The following is a 23,793-nucleotide window of genomic DNA, read 5'->3' on the forward strand; positions in this document are numbered from 1 at the left end:
CTAAAGTCTGGAGGAAGGATAGATGTCTGCCTCTAGATACCAAGCCACCCAATGCAATTCATTACGCTTTTAAGAATTAGATAGGCCACTCTGCAAGAGTTCTGCCTAGTTATCCACGCAATAAGGGTATGCACAAAATTTGTGGAGTATTATCAGAGTAAGAAAGGAATAGTAAATGTCTGTAGGCCAACTGGCAAATCTCAAGAATAAAGCCAGCCAGAGGTATGCTCTAGGCAGCTATCCCTTCATTGGTTAGCATTTAACTCTGAGAACAGCCCAAATCTCAGACTAGTCTCCTCAGTCTAGCCTTTGGCTGCAAACAATGCAAACATGTTAAACAGAATAACTAGACTAGCCCCGATGCCATGCCACAGAAGAGTCCACTGAGAAATCACATGTCGTTATCCTGTCATTGCACAGGGTAATTACAAAGATTCAAGCAGCTACAATCAGTTCCAATTCTGTTAGGATCCTTCCTGCAATCTTAAGTCTGTATATTTGCAAAAGGCTTCTAACGCACCCTGAAACAACCTCCTAGGTTACACACAATCGTATCAGAAAACTGAAGCCTCTCATGCTGCAAACCTTGGCATGAAAGGTAGGAAAAATAGTGCCAAAACCTGCTTGCTTCAACTAAAACCACACATGCCAGCCAACAAGCAATGGAGAGTCATGAAACTTGGTAAATACCTTCCATTTTTAAAGATAAAAATCTGTATGATAGGGGATGCATGTATGTGTACACATATGGGTTTCTTAATAGAGAAGCAGAAGAGTAAGAGCTTAACGTGCAGTAGGAAGCTAATTCAGGAGGACAGTGTAGGAGAACATCGAAAGATTAACCCAAGCCATAACTTCAAACCAAAAATAACTCCTTGTGCACAGAATTTATTCAGCTTAGTATAGCGTAGGTCATCTGAGAAGACCAAGCAACCTCTGCTACAAAAACAATGTATTTGAAGAAAATGTCATCTACTGCTGTGTGCTTTCCCTGAAACAGAAATGAATGGCTTACAGAGATAAAATGCTGCAAGTGCAGCTGGCCTAAGTGGAGCAGCTCCAGAAGGAAGCAGAGCACTTTAGCCACAAAGGAACTAAAATGTGCAGTCACTTTCACAAAACCACTGCCTCGTTTCATTCATTCCTTGGTGAGAGAAGTAGATGCAGTGAGCTCTTCTCTAAAGGCAAGAGTTAGCCTCCTTGTTTTCTAGGTTTGGAATATGTGGACAATAGACTGCCAAACAATGTGCAAATCTTTGTGCTTAATGTATAGATTTTAGCAACAGCAGCCTTCATGGGTTTGTGAAATTTCTAAACTGCTCCAATGACCTCTTCGTTACAGGTGGCATAGAACCATATTTTCAGAAGTAATTACCCTGCAACATGGTCTTCGACACAGTTCCTGTCATTGTTGTGAATCCTCCTGAACTCCGAGGGACACAAGGAAGAGACACACAGCTACTGATGCACAGAACAGAAGAGGCGCCAAGGGCAGGCAGCAGACAATTCCAGACACATAAACATTTATTTGGCACTTCAATATATATATTTCTTAAACATAAAAGCCAACATTCAACAGCTGCCAGCACAGAAAAGAAAGGCAACACAAGTGTGTGTGTGCATATATGCATACGTTCCAGTAGCACGGCACAAAGGTGAAGGCCATGCCAAAGCCAGGACATCCCACAGAATTTTCTACTAGCTCAGCCTGCTCCGAGATCAGGCCCTGGATAGGTCTTCACATCCAGAGGAAAGGACGGGAATCCCACAGCCAAAACATGAAATTCCAGTTCTGGAATGAATCCTGATGATCTCCTGATAGGGATGATGACTTCTGAGTTTCTCCTTAGCATCCAAGTAAAGGTCTCTCCTGGTGTCTCCAGTTGCAAAGCTGAACTTCAGCAAGTTCTCCCTGATCATCACATACTTCACCTGAGTTAAGGGCATGAGAAAGACTCCCTTCTGAGAGGATATTTACTAGGGCCTTGATATATTAATTTCTTTCCCTTCTGATCTCTCCCTCTGCACGTCTTACAGCCAGGACAAACCTCACATGGGATATTCTCTGTGAAAGTCATAGCAGGACACGCCCCTTGGGCAGCATCCCGCTTCCTAACACACACCGAGTCAGACGTGCCACCCAGTGGCGAATGCATTGTCAATACAATATTAAAAATCTGAAACCATCAAAGCAGCTGATGCTGAATAAATAACCTCATGTTTCTATTCAGTTTTCCTGCTGGATTTCAGTAACCTATGGCTTGACTTTGTGTATGTATAGATACTGATCAGTATGCATACGTGTATTGAGACATACAAACAGATCTATGAATATTATACTGTATGGAGAACTTGATGTGTATGTGCATTCTATTTTACAAACCAGACATACACACTCAGTTTTATTTTTTGCTTAACTTAAAATGGCATGTTTGATTTTCCATTTCAGGGCAAATATCCTCATCCCTCCAAAAAAGCCCTCAGTTATTTCAGTTCCACAAATCTCCGATTACTTCTTATGGTCTAGTTGGCTTTAAACTAATTCAGAACTTCTTCCCCCTCAAGGAGTCTTCTGAAGAGAGAAGCCTTCTGAAACAAAGAAATAGGCTCTTGCCCATGGGGAGGAGGTGGACCTGAGCAGCATTCACACTCTGTGATACACTTGAGTTTCGCAGGGCAATAAAAAAAACTGGAGGTGCCTTCTTGAATTGAAACTTCCCTTTTTCAGCTGCAAGTTGAAGGTGTGTCCTGAAGTGTCTCACAAGCCTGGCTGTGCATCCATTCAGGGCTGTGTTAGCTGGCAGAGATCAGGCACCTATGGAGATACAGACAACAATCAGGGAAGTTATAAGAAGCAATACAATGCCCATCCTGAGGTACAGCTCTCTATTTTATAGTTAATATCCCACCATCGCTAAATAAAGGGGAGGGAGCAAAATGCTGGTGTTGCTAGGACAGTTGAAGGAGTGCCTTAAGACTCCATCATCTCAGGTTTGGGACATGATGAGCAAAAAATAATACAAAATATTAAAAAAAAATAATATAAATTTATGTTGCTCAGATAGGAAGAAATTAAGAATTTAAAGCCAGGGAACAAATTTGAAATGATAGGGATGGTAGTGTTCCTGGCTTTCCTCTCCTCTTATTATTTAGGACTAGTCATTCAAAATGGGTATATGAACCCATCCAGGCAACTAGAGTTGCTCTACCTCAGTCAGAGTTTCTGTTTCAGGGTCCCTACACCAAAGGGGATGGAATCATCTCCATCCAATGTCAAAAAAAAAAAAAAAAAACCCCAACAAACCTAACCACAAAAAAAACAACCCCACAAAAAATCCCCCTCAAAAAAACAACAGCTGTGAGGAGGCACTAACTAGAGCAAACAAACCATACTTCAGGGCCCCTGCTCTGACATTCTAGTTTTCTTGCTTCCAGTGAGAGCAGAATGAACTATCAAACCTCTAGAAGACAGAACAGCTGCAGAACACAGGCACAAATGAGCAGCACATCAGCACATACAGACTGACAGGTTTTAATACACAGAGTATAAGCTGATTTCCAGGAGAAAAAGCATGTCATACTGCCATGCTGTGGCACTTGAGACTTCAGGAGGAAGAACAGAAGCAAATTAGTGGGATACATCACAATCTTCACTTTAGGCTTCCGTCTGAAGATTTGGTTAATTATTTTAATTACTCTAAGAAGTTGCTCATTTAATTACAGATAAATTTTCTCTGTTTTCTGAGTACTACTCCCAGCCCAACTGTCTTCCCTCCATGTTCTTGGTTGAAGGCACATAATACACTATAGTGCCAAAATCATCTTGAGAACTTGAAGGGAAATAGTCAAAGCAAGACCTTGAAACTTTCACTGCTGCTAAACAGCATATTGCCAGAAAGGCTTGGAAACGGGTGTTTAACGAAGCCAGAAAGGGACATCCATAATTTGGGTACCTTCAGCAATAACTTTCTTCCTTTGTGTTACAATCCCAATACAGCATTTTTTCACCACTTAAATATTTGATCCTAAAACAGCTACAAAAATGATTTTATTTCCAAGGTGAGTATTCTGAAAAGACAAAACTTGCTAGGATCATAGGGTAATTCAGGTTGGAAGGAACCTCAGGAAGTCGCCTAGTCTACCTTCCTGCTGAAAGCAGGGCCAGCTATGGGGTCAGACCAGGTTACTCAGGGTCTTATCCTGTCTGGTCTTGAAAACTTCCAAGGATGGAGACTATATAATTTCAATTTCCACCACCTGTGAGGAGACAGTTACACAACAGGGGATTGTAAGCTTTTGCATTTTACTGCAGAGAAATAACATTAATTAGAATGTAAAATGTCATAGAACACTGAAACGTGGCTTAATCAATTTGTAGGTTTCAGTCAGTACTAACTTGGGACAAGTTAACTCTTCTCTTCCTTATTCCATTTGTTTGATGCTGGTTCAACCTCCCCCCAACATTCTTAGCCATAGAATTATACATTTAATCTGTGTTAAAGATGCCTTTGGGAGGCTCTTACCTTCATTCAGATGAACTCTGAAGACCTCATCAGGATTTTTTCTGCAAGTTCTTTGGCTGTTCCTGAACCAAAAATGACTTTTTGTCTGATCAGAAGAATGTAACGATGAAATCAAACTTGGAGGCAGGAACTCAGGCAGCCACAGGCAAACATTAAAATGGCAGGATGTCGTAGGAGATAAATTGGCTTCAAGATCAATTTATGAGGTGGAGTCTAATGACCCTCAAGAGATGGCTGAGATTTTGCCAAAAACCTTTGAGTAGCAAGCTATTTGGAAGGTACACTTCCCAATCAGAGCTTAAAAAAATCAGACAGAAAACTTTCACTAGGGACTGTCAGATACTCAGCTGTGTGCACAGCTGCTCAACTATTCCTGCAAATATGAGGAATACTTCATAGACTGTGTTAAGGTATCATGCTACAAACTGTTTCCACCAGTGCTTGAGCGTGCATTAAAAGTCACCAAGGTACCAGAATCTGCTGCTGATTCTGCACAGTAGCATTTCTGAAAGTTGACTAAAAGCAACGACAAGAATGTCCCCAGAAACTTCTGGGTGAAAGAACCCGAGGTGCTGGGGATAATAGTGACCTCAGGAATGCAAAAATAATTGGGAGCACAGAACTGGCCCTCAGCAGGAGCTTCGGCAACTTCAATAACTTGTTTTATAGGGCAGTACAGTTTTAAAGTTTCAGTGCTTAACTTGATCACCGGTTTGTATAGACAATGACTTACAGAGGCTTCATTACCTTCTCCATACCACTCAGTACAGAAATTTTGCACTCTCTGCATGGACACTGAGTCTAGTTATACTTAAATTGACAGATACAGAACTTGGTCTCAACAACTGTCTTTGACAGAGAACAAATATTGCCCACCGCAGACAGTATACCTGGCTCCAGGACCAATGTAATACTCAAAGCAAGCTATACAGGTAGTCAACATGATGCACAGACAGACATATATCTGAGAGGAAGAGACAAATGCCAAAACTGACTGAATTAAATACGCGTCTCAATACCTCCTTCTGGAACTATGTACGTATGGATCCCAGGGATCTCATTTCAAAAGCAAGATTTGCAGCTCAGGCCTCTTATGCCAAAAATCTGACAATGCAGCCATGTTCCTTATACATGGAAGATAATTATCCCAGTTTGCAAATTAGCAAGCCATCTTCTATTCATTTTAAGTATTAACAAATACATCTTCAGATTAAAACCCAAAAGAATAAAGGGGAAACTACAAGTACGTGACTCCTGCCCTTATACATGGACCCCACTCTAATTTCTAAGAGAAATTTCATTAAGAACAAATCAGGAATGGAAACAGAGCCCAGAACTTAAGTACTGTCTGGTAATCATTTGGTCTGAATACATAGTCTGTAATAACTTTTCTTTGCATCCACTGGGAACTCCGATAATGAAACTAGACCTTAAACACATTCCTTTATTTTTCTGAGAAGCATTTCTACTTCTATCCAGGAATTCTGATCCATACACCTCTGCACAAAAGCCCTCCCATCTTTTTACTCCCATCTACCATATAGCTGCTGTGGAAAGCCCTGAATGGAAAACAGTGAGCAAACACATGCAAAGCTGGACTGTTACTCCACTTGAAAAATGACAGGATTCACTGTGCTCCTGTGGCTGTTCTATCAGTGGCCATGAATCTACTAGGAGAGAGATTAAATAGAAAAATCTAGAGGAGCAAAATTAACTTGGCATGTGTTTTTCATAAATAGCACCATTGTTTGTGTTATTTTGTCTTTCCTCATTCTGCGTGAGCACCGTATTCTTTAGAGATTTGGGTTCTTCCTTCTAATGCATCTTTTCTTTTCCATCTCTTATTTAGTACTTCAAATGTCGTATGATTTTTGGAGGGAAAGGTGGTACATAAAAGATCATGCACTGTATAAAAGCCACAGTAAGGTATCTGTACTGGTTCCAGATTCTACTGTAAAAGTCACATTTCTTTGTACCATGCTCCCACGGAGGGAAGCGCCACATACACAGCTTGCCATGCTGGGGTGTATCTCTGAATCGTTCACAATTGCTGTGCTCCCCCAAACACTGAGTCTACAGCAATTGTTTTACAGGTGGGCTCACTGCACGATGAAGTCGCTTCTGGGTAAATGCTAACCCAGGCCACAGTTCAGACCATTTAACATAGATAATCACAGAGCTGGTTTCAAATTAAGGACAGGAGATGTGAGATGAGGAATCCTAGTACTTGCATTGCTCAGTCAGCACGTATCAGACTTGCAGAACAAAGAAGTCCAGCTAGTCCTCAGTTTAGTTTGAACGTATACAGTCCTTGACTCCTCTCAGGCTAAGTAGTTCTCTTCTGGATGTCCCACTGAATATATGTAGCCAACCAATCTTTTCATGGATTGTTTAATACAGCTGCACAGGGAGTTATGGAGGCAAGACACAGTGGAATACTGTACGAAGAACAAAGCTATAAGAGGATATTGGCAATTGGCATTAAATAACATTGGCTGATTAAAACCTTGATGGCCTAGTTGACAGAACTAGATCGCCAAAAAGAAAAAGAACAGAAATGTCTTAGAATAAGAGACAACATAATCTGTCAGAAGAGTTAAAAACAGACAACATGCACATCCAAGCCAATGAATAGTTAATTGACAAAGCACTGTTTGCATGCATGTTAGCAATCACAGAGATCAAATCCTGGCCTTTGTAAGTAACTGACCTGTTGCTGCCCTTCACTTCATCCAGCTCCTTCTGCAGCCTGGCACTCTTCTCCTCTTCCTCCTGAAGCTTCCTCTTTACCACACGGAGCTCCTGCTGTGCTTCACACTTAATATCATTGGCTACAACCACTGCAGTCTGCAGATCAGCTTGAAAACGCCTCCACTCTTCTGTATCTTCCTAGAAAGAGCAATTAGAACCCCAAAACATTTGCTGTAAAAATGCAACTACTTGAGCTGAGCGCTTAGTTATTGATCTATCTTTTGGTGATCACAAGCAACTAGGATTTCACCACAATTTCAAGATGATGTTGAGGTCAAGCTAAGTACTTGCCTCCTTACACAGTACTAATGAGACTGCAAAAGAATAAACCAGTGCTAAGCTCTCCACTCAAATACAGAAAAAGTACAATCAAAGTTCTTCCTCGAGCTATTAACCATTCAGACTTGTGATACTGCTACAAACACTGCTGCTGAAAAGAGCTCACTGCTACTGATGATTCATGAAGCAGGAATGGCTGTTCCAAAGTAGAGAAGCTCATAGGTAGAAAAAACAAAAGTAATTTGCAAAGGATGTATTATATTTTTCCTTCACAGGCAAAGAAACAGCTAGAAATGAGTGAAGAGAATGCAAAATTAAAGGATGCAGAAAGAACTTTCTACAATTGTTTTAGAAAAATCCAATGCTTCTTTCAAATCCAGTATTGCAACAAAAGCTCAGCTTAGCTTTGTCACGGAGTGTAAGCCTTACCTTCATTTGTTTAGTCAGAGCCTTCAGCTGCCTCTCTGTATCTTGTTTCTGTTCTTCCAGCTTCATTGCTTTACCTAGCAACAGTAAAAAAGGGAAAAGATTATTAAACACATAACGACAAGGGTGAAAAGTGAAGATGTGAGGGCAGAGCTGCCTGTTTGGTTCTGCTTCTAGTAATGTGACCAAATAGACTAAACTGACATGAAGGTGCTCTGTCAGTGGATCAGGAACGGAACCAACAGTAGATTTGTTACTCGGACATCTCTGAAACAGGTCATTATTTTGAGGCATCAAGCCAGACTTTTAAGTTTACAGAATCACACGTACAGGATCATGATTTACTCGGGACACACCCCCGGAGCGCTCGAGGTAACGCTGGAAAGCGAAATGTGCCACCCGTTCCACCAGGTGGCAGCTCCCCTTCCACACCACCACAGCAACCTCCCCCTTCACAGCTCCTACTCCTGCTTTTCCCTAAAAGCTCTTTAAAAGGCCAAGAATTCCAGTTTCTAGAAAGGGTAATACATCCTTAGCCGAAGAATGAGGCTTGGAGACATTCTCTAGTATTATTTCTTAGGCACTAACTGCTAAAATGGTGACTTTTGTGCACAAACAAAAAGGATTGGCCAAAATGGAAATATTTCTAAAACGTCACACACGAAGACATGCTTCCTCCTCCCTGTTACAGCCATCACTGAGCCTCCAGAATACCTTCACTTAAATCCTTTTTTTTCAGCTCCACCTACTTTCTAGGTCACTGATGAGCTGGTTATTGTGAAGTTTTATAGCACGATGTTGTTCCACCTGGTCCTCCAACTCAAAAATGGTCTCTTTCAGGTTTTTTATATCTGCTTCATTCTCCGATGTTTTTTCCTGCAGCTTCTGGTTGGTTCTGCTCAGTTGCTCAGCCTGCCGATCACACATCTCCTTCAGCTGACCACACTCATTCTCAGCCTGGAATGGAGGAAAGAAAGCTTCAAGTCTGTCTTTTATTTCTTACCAGAATCCACTCGGAGATTTTACTGGGCATCTCATAGACTTAAGAACTGAACTTGTGTTCTAAGCATTGTATAACCAGATAAGCTATGAACGTCAGTCAGCCTTCCTATGCTATCACAGCCTTAGGGCCAAGATGATGACCAGTTTGTCATCAGTTTGCCATAAACAATTTTACTGCTTTTACCACGTGCATTTTCCATGGATTGTGAAAACATACGTAGTGAGCTAGCTACTGCAGATAAGTATATTTTCTGGATAAAGGACATCTGGAATTACTGAAGTGGGATTCTGCTGCACTTCAGTTTGTTGGCTCAGGCCCATAGATCTATGCTTCCAGGTTTGGGAGAGATCTCTGAGTATGAACAAGTTATGGAAAAGCAAGGTGCAGGCTGCCAATTCAGTGAGTAGCGCTGGCACAGCCTGACTGAAGGGCAGCCTTACAGAAGCCTGTGGTCTTGTCTGGGTGTCACAAATAGCCAGTGATTCAAACCAGCTTAATTCGAGGGAAAGGAAGAGTAAGAAGGAGGAAATCTGTGGTTTCAAAACCAAGCAATAAAAGTTTGCTGCAGAGTCTGAGCACTCAGCAGTTTTTCATTTACTCTTCATAAACTGCAGCTCTAGCAAGCACTTGGGAGCTTCCTCTCCTAACTCCATTTGCTGCGGTCACCTATTTGAGTTGAAAGGACATCTGGATTTCCTAAATCACTCAAATCATGGAGGTGCTTTTTGGCAACGCTCTCTTCCTCTGCAACCAGCCAATTTTACTGTTCTTCTCATGATCCCATCCCCATACAGGAAAGGCTGCACACACGGAGTATCATTGTCTCTGCAGTGGTGGGACACAATCACGGGCTCGTGTTTTATTACCACTTGTTCTGTAATGCCTCACATGGCAGCTCTCTTCTGAGCATCCAGGGTCACACAGAAAACAGAAACAGTAATTGACTTAAACTTGCTTGGAGGCGACCAAATGAGGCAGAGAAACACTGTTCTCAAATAAAACAAGGGTTTTTTTGCCATTACTTTACCTATCCCAAAACAGAATCCTTCTCAGCTTTGTGAAAATATTTTAGTTTCATGAAAAGAATCTCATCTGGAGCTTGACCATGCATCATTAGTCATGTTGCTCTAAACATCAGCTTCTCTGAGCATTAGTTCCTGCCCTTGTGTTCTCATGACCAATGACACCTACAGTTTACTACTAATTAATCATGATTAATTATTCAGAATTTAATATTAACTGGTAACTACTCGTGCCTTTCTCTATCTGGATTACCATGTGATTTTTCACTAGTATTTGTTCATGTAATATCAAAGTAATTTTTTATTGACCTGTTCTGCTCCAATTTTGATAAACACAATTCCACTTAGCAAAACAGTAAATTCTGCAGAAGAGATTAGGGGAAATTATTTTTTAATTTATATACACAGCTATGCTAACAGTTATTCCTGGGAAAATAAGCATAAAGCAGCAGAAACAGAGACAATATCATACGCCCCTAGCTTCTATTCAAAATGAATTAATGCAATTTAAATCCTGGAAACTCGTAAGGAGTGGCTTGATAACAATCTAAAGACCATCAATTATCTGTTTATGGAAGGACAGATAAACAACCATTCTATTTTATGGCTGTTAATATGTTACCTTAGACAGCAGACCCTGAAGGTGCTTCAGTTCACTGTTTGCCTTCAGCAGCTCTTGTTTAAGCTCAGTGCAAGATGCTTCTAACTGGTCCTTTTCTGCATGGGCTACTTTCAGCATCTCTTGCACCTCAGAGTTGTCAGTAGTACATCCCATCGCGTTTATTTCTGCGGCCTTTTGTTTCTCACTCTCTAACTGCGTTTTGAGAGAGCCGTTCTCAATTTTTAGACCTTCTAAGGCAATTTTATAGTCCTCCAGAGTTTTTGTCACTGTGCTGTTGCTCTGCTGTTCCACTTCTAGAAGTTTAAGCAGCTTCTCATTTTCTTCTCTCAGGCTTTTAATCACCTGCTGGGCATCTTGATGCTCCCTTTCTAAGCTTCGTAGGCTGCTGGTTAACTGTTGTTGAATGTTGAGCAATTTCTCTCTTTCAAATTGTGCTTTTTCAAGAACTTCTGCGCATTTCTGTTCCAGTTCAAGGACCTTCCCCTCCTGAGCTCTGCTTTCTTCATTCTTCGATCGCTCTTGGAGGAGAGTCATTAGCTTTTCATTTTCTTGGCTCAGCTGTTCTGCTCTATCTCTGTGTTGACGAAAGGAAGTCTCCAGGAGAGCTTTCTCTTCCACTAGCTTCTCATTTTCTGCTGTCAGCTCCTGCACCATTTGCTGTTGATCTGACAGCTCCTGCAAAGTGGCTTGCAACTCTTCTGCTGTGCTGTGGTGATTCTCCTCCATTTTTTGTATTTTCTCTGTAAGAGATGCAACAGAAAGGTCACTAATATTGTTTGGAGAACTTCCTGTAGTGGAGCATTTGGAACCTTTGAAGTGGTTGCTGTTGGAGGATGCTGGCCTGGAAGGTACATCCGCTATATGTTCAAAATCAGATGCATCAGGGGACAAGGAAGCTTTAGTTACATCACTGCTGGAAGAACCTGAATTGCGCAGTGCACCCCCACTCACACGCTGCCTGTGCTCATCTATTTCACCTCTCGGCACATTTTTTGATGGGCTTCCAAAACTGGATTCTTGGGTAGTTGGGGTTGGAAGGCTGCTGTCACCTCCACTGCTTGTGGCTGTGTCTGAGAGAGGAGAGTTCTCTAGATAAAGCAATTTCTCTTTCAGAACACGGTTCTCTTCTCCCAGGCTAGCAAGCTCTTTTTGAAAAGTCCTGTTTTTTTCCTGAAGGGTCCGTATTAATGGATCTATGTCAACAGGTGATACCGTTTCTGAATTTTGGTTGCAAGCACCCATTCCTTCAGCATTAAGTGACCCTTTCTCTTTGCATTTCTTCAATTCACAACGGAGTTTGGTAATTTCAGAATCTTTTGTCTTTGCTTCTGCCAGGAGTTCTTTAACCTGAGATTCCAGAACAGCCTTGTCACCAGATTCACTCTCTTGCTTGGACTTGCCAGCAGGGCGCACATGTTTGGTAGGAGTTGGTGTACCAGAAGAGGTGGGGCTGGGTTGTGTTTTCCTAGCATTGGTTTGACCACGCAGTACAGCTCTCTCTCTGGATACAGATGATGATATTTCCCGGGGTGCTGGAATCCCTGTGCGCTTTGCAGCTGAAACTGTTCCTTGAAGAGAAAGAGACAAGGCAAATTAAAAGTTAATTCATAAAGAAAACAAGTCACATGACAAGGCTAGAGCGTAGCACTGTCTTGGAAAAAACACCTGACTGTTTGAATAGGTTTAGTCACGACTGAGTGTGTGGATTCATGTTTCAAAGGCTTGTATTATTTCACATTTCTTCCTCTCCTACTCCCCACAAAGGAACAAAGTCTGCTGAACTTTTTTTCCCCAATGTAATAATATAATATGTAGATGCTGCACTACGTATGTGAACTGCAACCCCCAACACCAGGATATTAATTATTTTAAATTAAAATTCTTTACACTACTTTGTGAAATGTTGCATTTAAGTATATTAATTTCTGGGGAAGAGTTCGGTAACTTAAGAAAATATACCATCTTTGGGGAAAAAAAAAAAAGTATTTTTATAACATATTGGCATTTTATCACACATAAAACTAGTGGCTCAGCTTATGCAGATCATCATAAAAAAGGTCTGAAACATTTATGGTGACTGCAGATCCAGTGAAATACAAAACTCTCCTGGCACTTCTAACACTAAAACAATTGTGTTGCTACAGCTTCTTGCAGAGATGGAGAGATTTTTGACGCTATAAATTCCCATCCTCTTACAGAGGAAGAACAAAAGGGGGTTAGAAAGTTAATGCTGTTCTGTTTGGCTGTTGTTGTTTTGGACTTCCCCCCCCCCCCCCCCAACTTAATGCAAAGCATTACGTGATTACAAGGGAAATAAAGATTCTGAGTTGCTGATTTTCATCTATCCAAAACTCCCTCTTGGAATATGGAACCACAGGTACCAAAGAAACAGTGAGAGTCATCCTAACCATGAAAGTATTAACAAGCTGGTTAAAGAAAAGCAGCTGGTTCAAAGCGGCGGTATTATACGCCACCACAAGTGGCAACACTATGACTTTAAGAAATTCTTGTTTTCAGGACTTTACTCAAAAGGAAAAGCCCTAAAGGACAGAGCCATAAAGTTTTGGGATATGGTACAACGAAGAGATACTGTCTGATGTAGCCACACAAACAGGATGCAAGGGCCACTTATGCAAACAGAAAGGGCTAGTGAGCCAGTGTTTGTAATAAAAACAAGTTCCAGAAGCACTCTGGGGGGCAACCCTAGCATCAGCTACCTCTCCCCACCTTTGGGAGTCTCTCTTTGCTGACACACATGTGCAGCATGCACAGGGGGCAGTTCAGACCAAAGGGGGAGCAGATTCCTTGCTGCACAACTGCCTGGCTCCTGCCTTCCCAGAGTGATTTTCACACATCGAGGGACTCTCTGTAACGCAGGGTAGTGAAGGGTTAACGTTAACACCACCCAGTTTGCTCAGCAGCTCTTTTGAGGAATGCACGGGGTTTATAAACCCCACACAAACAGGAGCCCCTCCTCCCCTCTCCCAAACAAACAGCCTCTGCAGCAGGCACAATAAACACTCGGGGACAAAGAGGAGCTGAAGAAAAGACCCCTGAACGCGGAGGCGCTGGGCTGGGAGGAGAGCACAGAAAGGGCTCTGTGATGGCAGGGGCATGATAAGGCCAGAGACAAAGGCTCCAGTGTTCCTGGGAGGAGATAGCAGGGACAGCCGGCGGCCCACACAGCTTCATTTTGTCATCTACAGCTGGAGGGGCCAACATTTCTCGAGGCAGCTCCGGGCTGCCCAGCGAAAAGCGCAACGCAAGCGGAGAGGGGAGATTTTCCACTGCAACTCAAATGGCTGCTGGTGCAACTCCAGACTGGGAACCCACGTCAGCTGTCAGAGCTGTAGGCCCTCAGCTCGGCGCTCGGCCTGTTTCTTAAACCCGAGGGCTCCCAACCGCCAAGCGCCGGGACCTGCGAACTGTATTCGCCCCGAGCTCCGCAGGCGAGCAAAGCTGTTAGTGTCAGCGCAACTAACACCGGGAGGTGAAGGGCAAGGGGAAAATGGAATGGACAGTGATGGGATGCACCGCTTCCAGCGGAGAAACCCCCGCTCGGCACAGCTCCTTCTCACTTGGAGGCAGAGGTTCACGTGGGGATCCCCAGGGGTCCGGGTAGAGAGAACAAGGTCTGTTTGAACGCGTCTCTTGAACGTACAGTACGGCAAGTGTCCGGAGTAGAGAAGCAGGATTCACGCAAGCTAGAATCATACCACAGATTTAAGATGTAAAATACACATTACAAATGGCCACAGATGTTCTTTGATGGAGCCTAAGGGGTGGATTTCAAGTCTTCTGTCATGGCTTGAACTTTTATCCAATCTGAAGGGGTTTTCTACTGTTATAATAAAATTTTATGACAAAGCAAGTGCCCCAGATAACTCTTTTTTGTTGTTGTTTTTTTTTTTTTTGCAATGCCCGGACTAGTGCAATGACACGACTGTCATCTGTTACACACAGTAACAGATGTTACATATGTAGTGGGTCATGCGGACTGGGCAGTAGTATGCATGTTACAAGAAATAACGATGCTACTACACGCTGGTGAAACTCGCATGGCACTGAGAAAACCACCTTTTCCTACGAGATGTAGCACTTCTGGTATTAATGCCAATGCACATCTAATCGCCACCAGATGTCAACTGCAACATGAAGCTGAGCAAGGGAAGATGTGTACATAAGGATAACAATTAAGCCTGTTTAACTGGGATTATCTACACGTCACCAGCTTGCCAACCAGTGCAGGCTCTGAGCTTACTCACCCTGTCCCAAGGGTTTTGTAAGACTCCATGCTCTGCTGACTCGTTCCGTCATAAATCACAAAGGATTTGCTATCCATCAATAACCATTAACCTACCCGTTTTTTGATGACATAGAAGTGTTTACATATTTTCCTCTCTCCACTGTCCAAAACAGTGCTATGCAGTACTAAAAAGCCCAGAAAAGAAACAGTTCTCAATGCATATGTATGTTGATGACAAAGCATCAAAGCAAGCATAAGCACTACTATAACGTCTATTTTATGGGCAACTCCCCCTCTGAACGACCTTGAAATTGAGTAGTGTAGCAGTTATAAATGGAAAAACCCCACAGCCCGAGGCACCCACAATGCAGGAACTGCATTTAGGGTTGTACAGCCACCCTGGTGACCTGATCAGCTTCAGCACCCCGCGCTGGTTATGGGCTACGCAACAGTCCAGACAGACACACGCCTGCCAAGCTGCAGAGCCCAATCGAAGGCTGATTTATGCTGCTGCTTAAAGTGCCTGGCATCATGCACAACTTCACTTCCTAGAAAGTGCTGCTTGTTTCGAGCAGGGAAGAGGAAAAACAAAACAAAACAATCAGCCTTGCACCTCAAAGGAGACATTCTGGAAAAAAGAACCCCAACAAAATAAACCAACCATTAAATACTTTTCTGTTTGGTCAAAATGGTGCTACCGCACCTCATTCCTGTTTTCAGTGTTCATTCACCCAGACCAACCTGTGAGCTGAACTTTTCTCTTGCCAAGTTTGAGCACAATCTCTTTCCCACTGTCCCACATCTCCAAGCTCAGAATGCCTCTGACCCACGTTATTTCTCTTTCCCTCTGCACCATGCCTAACCTCCCATTCTCCCAGTCCCACACCCGCTCTGCAAATGAGCTCAGCTGTGTTCCCTCACTGCAGAGGAACTAAGAATTACTCTACTGAGAGTTATTGCCTGAAAACCTGTTTTGCTCAGACTGAGGTCAGCTAATCATCACATTCCTCACCTTGGCACGCAGTGAGAACTCCTCCATTTTCAGTATCACCCATAACTATTCATGTGCGAGGAATTAAACCTTAGCATGTATATAGAGCTTACAATTTTCAAAGTGCTTTAAAATTAACAGCCATTTGACTCAAATCCTCTGAAATGCACAATTGTTAACGGTAGGTTACAGGACAGGGAAGCAGAGCGAAATGAAATGCCTCACCCAAGGTCACAGTCAGTCAGCACGCATCAGGACCCTGCAGCTCCTGGCTGGTGGCCTGCTGTGCAGCTTTATTGTTTGCATCACTTCTGCCAGGCAACTCTCACTGACTTTCCACTGGTGTCAGAAACAGAGTAGGAATTTAATGAGATAAAAGTTGACCCCTCATGATGATCTTTAGTCACTTTAATCTCATTTTCAGCACAGCTACAATGTTTTCCACAGAAGGACGGATCAGGATTACTCTTCACTTTTTCCACATAACGATCTATGTTTGATCTAAGCTCTCAGCACCTGCCACATCAGCTCCCACAGGGGCATCCACAACCAGAACAAAACCGACTATGGAATGGAGAAAGCCACTTCCGAATTCCCCAAGGTGGAACATACAGGATGCCGTTCAGAAGGACAGTCCATGCAGTACAGCTAATGTAATTACGGTATTTGCAGGGAAGGGAAAGTAGGTGGCAAACATTTTACCATAGTCACAGGAGGGACACGCATGATATTTTGGAATGAAGATTCAGTAAGATTATCTGCCTTCACACTTCCTGGGCTCTGAAATAGCACGTGTCACTGTCTTTCCAGTAAACCACCTTCCTTCAAGTTACATTTATTTTATCTGAGTCTTAAGTATAATTAGCAGTTCAAATACCTGCTTCTCCAATGCCAGAGCAGAAGAAGAATCTCATCTGGGAAGTGACTTCATTTGACCACAGAAACACCTTCGGAAATGTTCCAATTTCTGCCTTGAATCTATTTTTTAGAACTGGAGTCAATACAAGATTATTTGCTTCTGGCCTTTGTGCCATTTGTGTCCAACAACCTGCCCTTTTCTTAATCCTTCCCTCCATCACCATATTAATAACCCAAAGGTTAATGCCATGTGCTTCTGCTGTTCCAGGGTCAAATTATGTTTCACTTTGTACTTTCTTCCTAAATTTTTATCCTGTCAAGTCTCTCAATCGCTGTTCAACTTTTAAGCTAAGAACAACATATTTAACAATCCATGTTAGTAATTCATTTTTCCATCATTTAAGTAGGTACCAAGTCTCCTGTGTGTAAAGTTCATCTCTGTAATTTAAGCATGCTGAGCACTGATTCATTTCAGAAAGCATTTCAGTCATGTAAGACTAAAGCATGAGGCAAATACATCTTTGGTGTGATGTTTTCAAACAATGGATACCCTATTTGAAACGCAAGGGCAGGATAACAAGAAATAAAAGCAAGCTATTCATAGCACGCTGCAATGTTAAAGTAATACATTTCAAAAAGGCAAACTGTTGCCTGCAGACAAGTTTGTACTCTTGTTATTATCTGCTGCTCTAGGACTGTCACATCTCTCATTCCAGCCCCTCATGTGGAACAGCGGCTATTTCACTGTCTCGTGTCTCTTTGCCATCCCCCCCACCTCAAAAAGGGATAAAGAAACAAAAAGAGATAGCAACAAGATATTATGGGTTATCTCATAGCCTCTCTGCCAACCGAAGACTGATTCTTCCGTTGTTCTGGAATTCTGTTCCCATGTGCTAAGATATTTTAATTAATTTTGCCATCTGAACAGAACTCCCAAGGCTCAGATACAAAAGTGATTCCTGTGATACCTTGAGGGAAAGGTTGGTATAAATCAAGTGGTCTGCAAGCATTCAGCAGAACGACTAAGTGAAGAAAATACTATTAACAGCCCATGCTTGTACAGCAAAGAAAAAGTTATTAAACCTCCCCACACAATTTACTGTGCTCTATCACATGTGGTTTAGCTGAAATAGGGCCTTCTTACCAGCACATCCTCTCTGGCTGTGACCTCAGTAGATCCTGCCTTAGCGTGACTGCACTCACTCAGGCTTTGCTCAGATCTTGCTGAGGATCCGCAGCAGCATGGAACATACACCAAGGGACAGGTAACACAGCCGGGTACTCATACCTGCTCAGTCTTGCCTCTGTAAGGCCCTGTTACTATTTTTATCCAACTGGGAGTTCCTTATACAAAACAAACCTAGGGCACAGGTGAATCTTAATCCCACCTGGTTTACAATACCAAGTGTAGGAACCCAAAATACAGATGTCTGGCAGAGACAGACAGAGAGCAGTTGGGAGTCTGAAGACATCTAGAATGCCTCTAGACATTGAGCTGAACAGTCAGACTTTCACAACAGATTTACAAACTGGTGTTACAAGGCAGGTAATAGCAGCTTTTATGTGCCATTTCCATAATTACTTCAGTACCCAAGTACCACTTAGGTGATTTCCAACCACACAATGAACAACTTAACACAATGCATTAATATGTGACCTCGTGACATCGTTGATCTAAATTTAGCCACAGCCAAATCAGAAAAGGTGGTATTAGCTTGGAGATATTGTACTCTGTTAACTCCCTAGGATAAAGAAGTACATGTTACAGAACACCTAGCCATATTTTCTGTCTTCTTTTGTCAATTCAGAGTAAAGTTTTCAAGAACCTAATTAACTTGGTGCTTAAAATTCATTTTCCAAAAGTGGCTAAGCCACCAAGAGCTCAAAGCTCAGAGACTGCCCAGAGACTCGGCAGATCGCTTTCATCTGGCTCCAGCATTGATCCCGAGATTGATATTGAGACTGATTAAGAATGAACTAGGAATGTCCTTTGGGAAATGATGACTATACAGCACAGATGAAGGATTGGCGTATGTTTGACTCTTTTAAAGCACTTTTTCAATAACAGATTTCAGAGTTTTGCACACACAGCTACTTCACTGAAATGCCCTATTTTTCCCTGCCCTTTTTTCCTTTGTTTAAGCAAATTAAAGTTAAAAAACAACTTTCCTGCTTACCAGAGATCTTCTGATATCCTAATTAACAGGAAACACACTGACACATTTCACAGTGGCAGGAGAAAGAGCAAACATAAATGCTGAAAGTAGGGCAGATATAACAGCAGCCCTCATCTGAGCTGCTGTGCTCTTTCATACAGATACCTTCACAGAGGCAAAATCCCAATGCATGTTCTGCCACATTATTTAATGCTCCTATCCTTAAACTTCTGGGCATGCTAACAGTAAGACAGCTTGGTAACAGATATGGAATGGATGCATATGACTAAATCAACTCATGAAGAAGATCCGAATCAATTCTAAGTGCTTCTTGGGGGTTACAACAAGAGTGGGACTGGATGCAGAAGGCCAGATTTTCTGAGATGCAGGTGCCAAGAGACACAGGATCAGCACCTACTGTTATTTTCAAAACTGGTTAAGCTGTTTGGAACTTCATATTTGAGAGTGAGATGTCTAAAACTTCTGGTCCACCATCAGCTTCGGTAAAAGTCAGGATAAAGAATGACACTATTACATTGTGACAAACTATTAGAGCTTGCTCTGCTTCATACACAAAGGGAGTGAGCTGAATGGGTTAGCTGTCATCATTTTTCAGTGATCACAGTCTTGGATACTCAATAACTCAGAAAAGCATACCATTTTCCATCTCTTTTAGGGTTGTCCTGCAGACAGACAATGCTCTCTGCTCCCTGGTCTTTATGCAACAGTGAACAAAACAAACCTAGGCTTGGCCAGTCACGGTTCTCCTGAATGAGTCTGTTTGCCAAGTATTAGTCAGAGCCAACACCTTTACAGGTCAGCAAGTCTTCGGGAAGGTTCACTTGGACTCCACCTAGCTTTAAAAAAGACAAAGAGATGGCTGCAGAACAACAAAGGCTGTTTTGAAAAATCTAACAATAATTATACGGAAGCATCTGCTCAAATAAGGCCCTCTACTCACTTAGTAAACACTGAGACTAAAGAGTAATTAAAACATGAACTCTTTTTAAGATGAATTTTTTATGGCTTGTTGGACTGTCTGGACTGCGTAACTAGATTCCCTGTGGAACAGGTACAATACCCAACAGGAGGAAAAAGCAAAAAAAAAAAAAAAAAAAAAGACTTAATTAAAAGATTTTGATCTATGTAAAATATTGTGGACAGTGTAGGGAAGCAACTCTGGTACTGACATTTGACCCAAAGGAAAAGAGTGTGAGATTAAAGAAAGAGAAATAAAAGTTATATTACAATGGATTAGGGGAAAAAAACAGATACCTGTATTGAAAAGTTACAGAGGTTTCAAAGAAAAAGTAGTAATAAGCATCTTGATCTGAGCAATTCCTAATTTAAGACTATAGAGACCACACTGACCTTAGAGCTGAAGACTTCGTAAGGATTGGCTTATTTTTTGTTTTAATTAGAAGATATGAGTCTAGACATCTGGAGTGCAAGAAGCACACGAGAAAAGGCACTATTTTGGTAACTCAAAGACTAAGTCATGACAAGACTACTTGTCATCAATTTAAATCTGCAGGTGACCTACTGGTGGGACATTCTTTTGAAGGGTGGCCACTAGGAGAGACTCTCCCATGGTAGGAATGTAACCCAATGGGAGAGACAACCTTGTATTTGAAGCATCTCCATTTAGTTCAAACTTTATTGTCTAAAACAAGCAAAAATGTACAAATGTACTGTCCAGTACTCTTAGAAACCACACTAGACCCTATTTACACTGTCCCCTTCCTAAGTTATATAGCGTTTTTAGAAGAAAACGTACCCAGTGAATCTCTGTGCTGCACAATTAAGGGATTTCTTAAAGATCACAAATATTTCATTTTCAGCTTGTTGGATTCACCCTGATCAATAACTCTATCATCTTCTTCCTTCTTAGATATAAAGTCACATTTAACACTTTCAAAGTAGTGTTAAAATGCAAACAGAAAAAGATCATCTCTTCTCAGAATCTGGTGGTTCCAGGATCTTAGCACAGCCACAAGAACCGAAGCTCAAGTTCACGTTGTCGCAGCTCAGTGCTATTACAGTGGAGACAAGGTTGCATTCAGAAGGTAACCGAGAGGAGATCTGATCAAAATCCTGTTCACAAAGCCTCATTGTGAACTTCAGCTGACTTTCTTTCCTCTCTATGGTCTTGTTCACATATAATTCCTCTCTGAATAACAGAAGGAGTAGTTAAAATCCCTTCACCCTAAGAGACATGCCAGCGTCCACACAAAAAGAGTTCCTCTGAACATTTCTTAGGCTATTTGCTTGGGTTTCCTGAAGGTTTGTTAAGTCTGAAATGAAAACTCAAGAGTGGATGTGCCTGGAACTACAATACAATTTTGTATCCAGTATAAAAGAGTGCAGGTTGTCCTGTAAGAGGAAATTTTGCTCAGAAGTCTGAGGACCAAAGATACATCTGTGAATTACATTGCATAATACAATTCTTGCCTCCTGTTAGCCTACCATGCCCAGTCAGAAATACAAATACAAATTTCCCATTCAAATCTGCTCAAGAGTCCAAGAAGCATCCAAGGGGCTTCACTGTGCCATAAACCTCTGGCACCAAGAGACTCAGGAGGGGACCACCGTGTTCCCCTCTGAAATGAGGTACACAAACCCCATGGAATAACCAGCATCTCTGCCAACGCGGGTGCAGATTAAGAGTGTAATTGCAAGGCTACCACTGCGCTGCTTTGGATTTCTAGAGTACCCAGCAACCTGGCATAACAAACACTGAGAAATCCAAAGCAAACGGTCTAGCAAATGTTCAGAGAAACTCTATATCATACACTTAACTGGAATGTCCCCCCGGTAAACTCAAGCCTACTTTTTTGGGAACCATTAATACAAGTAGGTCTGCCAAAAACTTTAGTCACTTTCTAACTATACCTCATCTATCTCCCAAAACAGAATGACTAAAACTTTCTCTGTGTAGCATTATCCCAAAATTAATTTGGTGGAAGTTAGAGAAACACAGAATTTTCCTTTTCTAAAATAAAGTCACCTCTACTTGCTGCTTCTTTTTATCCAATTTTATAATTTCGATAAGTCATGACTAAAAAAGTATCTAATTTTTGTATTCATTAAGAGGGCCTTGACTCTATATACTTGTGACACTAGCACACCAAAATTATAGAAATGTCTGTGTACTGTGACACTTCCTAATTTTGTTTGTTCTGGAACATTTCCTGCCTACGCACCTGTCAAAATGAGATGACATCAGGTATAATCATCTCATACCTACAGCAAAATCAATTTTAAGCCAAGCTCTATTCTGCAGGGAGCTTTTTAGGCAAGTGTTTAAAAAAGAAAAAAAATAAAAATCAAACAACAAACAAACCCAACCCTGAGAAAAATATTCATAAATGTGAATCTTTCGGTGAACAGAGACAAAACCTCTGGTGTTTCACTGAAAGAATGGATTTTCAGTTTGATCTGGTTGGTAAGTGTGGGCTTTCCTTTGTTTTCCTACCTGCTAGTTCTGAGGCTTCTGCTGTCCAGAAGGTGGTTAGCAACTGCTCTGGGGGACATCCTTGAAGTTAACTAACACTTCGCTCAGGAAGGTACTGTGGATTTGCTCTGAGGTAAAGGCAGAAAATTAATTTCTCAACTCACACCGCTCTGGTAGGATTATTCCTGAGATAAATGACTGATTGCTGGAGTAAGGATCCCAGGATTTTCCTTGATTCTAGCTTGCAGACAAGCAGGGAATTCTCTTCAGCTTAAAAAACAGCTTCCCAGCTAATCTAGCCCAGAAGTTCATCACTCAGCCATTACTGGGTTAACAGTAGTGACAAGACAGCTGGACTTCCATTTCTGGAAAATACAGTTGTACTAGAGAGAATACCAGTGCTGAAGTGCTTTGAGAAGTACAGGAAATTAAAAAGCAAACAAACAAAAATCCAACCCTAAATCTAACCATATAAATCCAGTTAATAATGGCAATAATAGAGTAACAAATACACACATCCCTCCGTGTACAGTGCACATACAATGGCTGTCACAACTGAATGTTAACGTCTGATCTGTGGCTGGAAGTTGATGAAGAAGAGGAGTTACCTAAAACCTCCTGGTCCAAGAATCCAACAGCAAGGAAAGTGAGAAGAACCCTGCTCCTTCCAGACAAGTCAGGTGCTGTGGATCACTCCTCTAAGCTACCAAAATCTCCCTGACACCACATCTATAAGCACAAAAGGTAAGCAAAAAGCAATTTTAAACGGGCAAATGCTTGATATCAACATTTTCACAACTAGAAGGCTAATATATTCAACCTGTTAATTTAACTGTGAGTTGAATCAGGGAACTGATTCGGCCATAAAAATATCTGCATTTTTTCCCCCGCTTTTGCTTTCTTTGTTAAGGGCAAATCCTGATCTAATTCACTGTACTTCCCATAAACTCTTCAGCTTGTACAGCAGCAAGGCGCTGCAGAGGAACAGCGCAGCAGAAAATGCCTTTCCACAGCACTGCTGGGGAGTGCTTTGGATTGGGAAACCGTGACCCGAACGCTCCCGCTCAGGAATGCGGCCTCACACTTGGCCAAAAGGCCAGGGCCAAAAGGACTTCTTCCCTCATGAATTCTCAAACCCTGCCCATGCAGAAAGAGTGCGGAAAAAAGCGATCAGAAATGAAAACATGAAAACGTGAGGTTCGTCCTCCTCCCCTGAAAAAGACGATAGAACCTAAAAGCTAGAGACTTACTTTTTTTTAATTGTTTGCTTAATGCTTAATACTAGTATGCATTGCATTGGTATTACAACTGCCTTTTGTTTACTAAAACGTGATGACCACATCATAAACCCAGTTTTATTGTAGTTTCCAGCCTGCTTCAGTGAGGGGGTGGGGAGAGGACTGCAGTTTAGTTTCCAGAGCTCATCCAGAGCTTTAGCTTTGCCTAGTATAGCGATAAGGGA

General features: G+C 41.9%; 1 protein-coding gene across 2 annotated transcripts in view; it reads right to left on the reverse strand.

Moving 5' to 3' along the window:
* Positions 1-23,793, reverse strand: part of SPECC1 (sperm antigen with calponin homology and coiled-coil domains 1) — a 96,178-nt gene that overhangs the window by 30,960 nt on the left and 41,425 nt on the right. For both annotated transcript variants that reach the window (XM_086762878.1, XM_086762879.1), the window contains 4 exons: positions 10,627-12,194; positions 8,729-8,936; positions 7,983-8,056; positions 7,234-7,412 (listed from right to left, as the gene is read on the reverse strand). In XM_086762878.1, coding sequence (XP_086619004.1) covers positions 7,234-7,412; positions 7,983-8,056; positions 8,729-8,936; positions 10,627-12,194 — 2,029 coding nt within the window. The remainder of the gene's footprint in view (positions 1-7,233; positions 7,413-7,982; positions 8,057-8,728; positions 8,937-10,626; positions 12,195-23,793) is intronic.

This window comes from Chlamydotis macqueenii, chromosome 19, assembly GCF_036417535.1.
Source record: "Chlamydotis macqueenii isolate bChlMac1 chromosome 19, bChlMac1.mat, whole genome shotgun sequence".
Classification (NCBI taxonomy): domain Eukaryota; kingdom Metazoa; phylum Chordata; class Aves; order Otidiformes; family Otididae; genus Chlamydotis; species Chlamydotis macqueenii.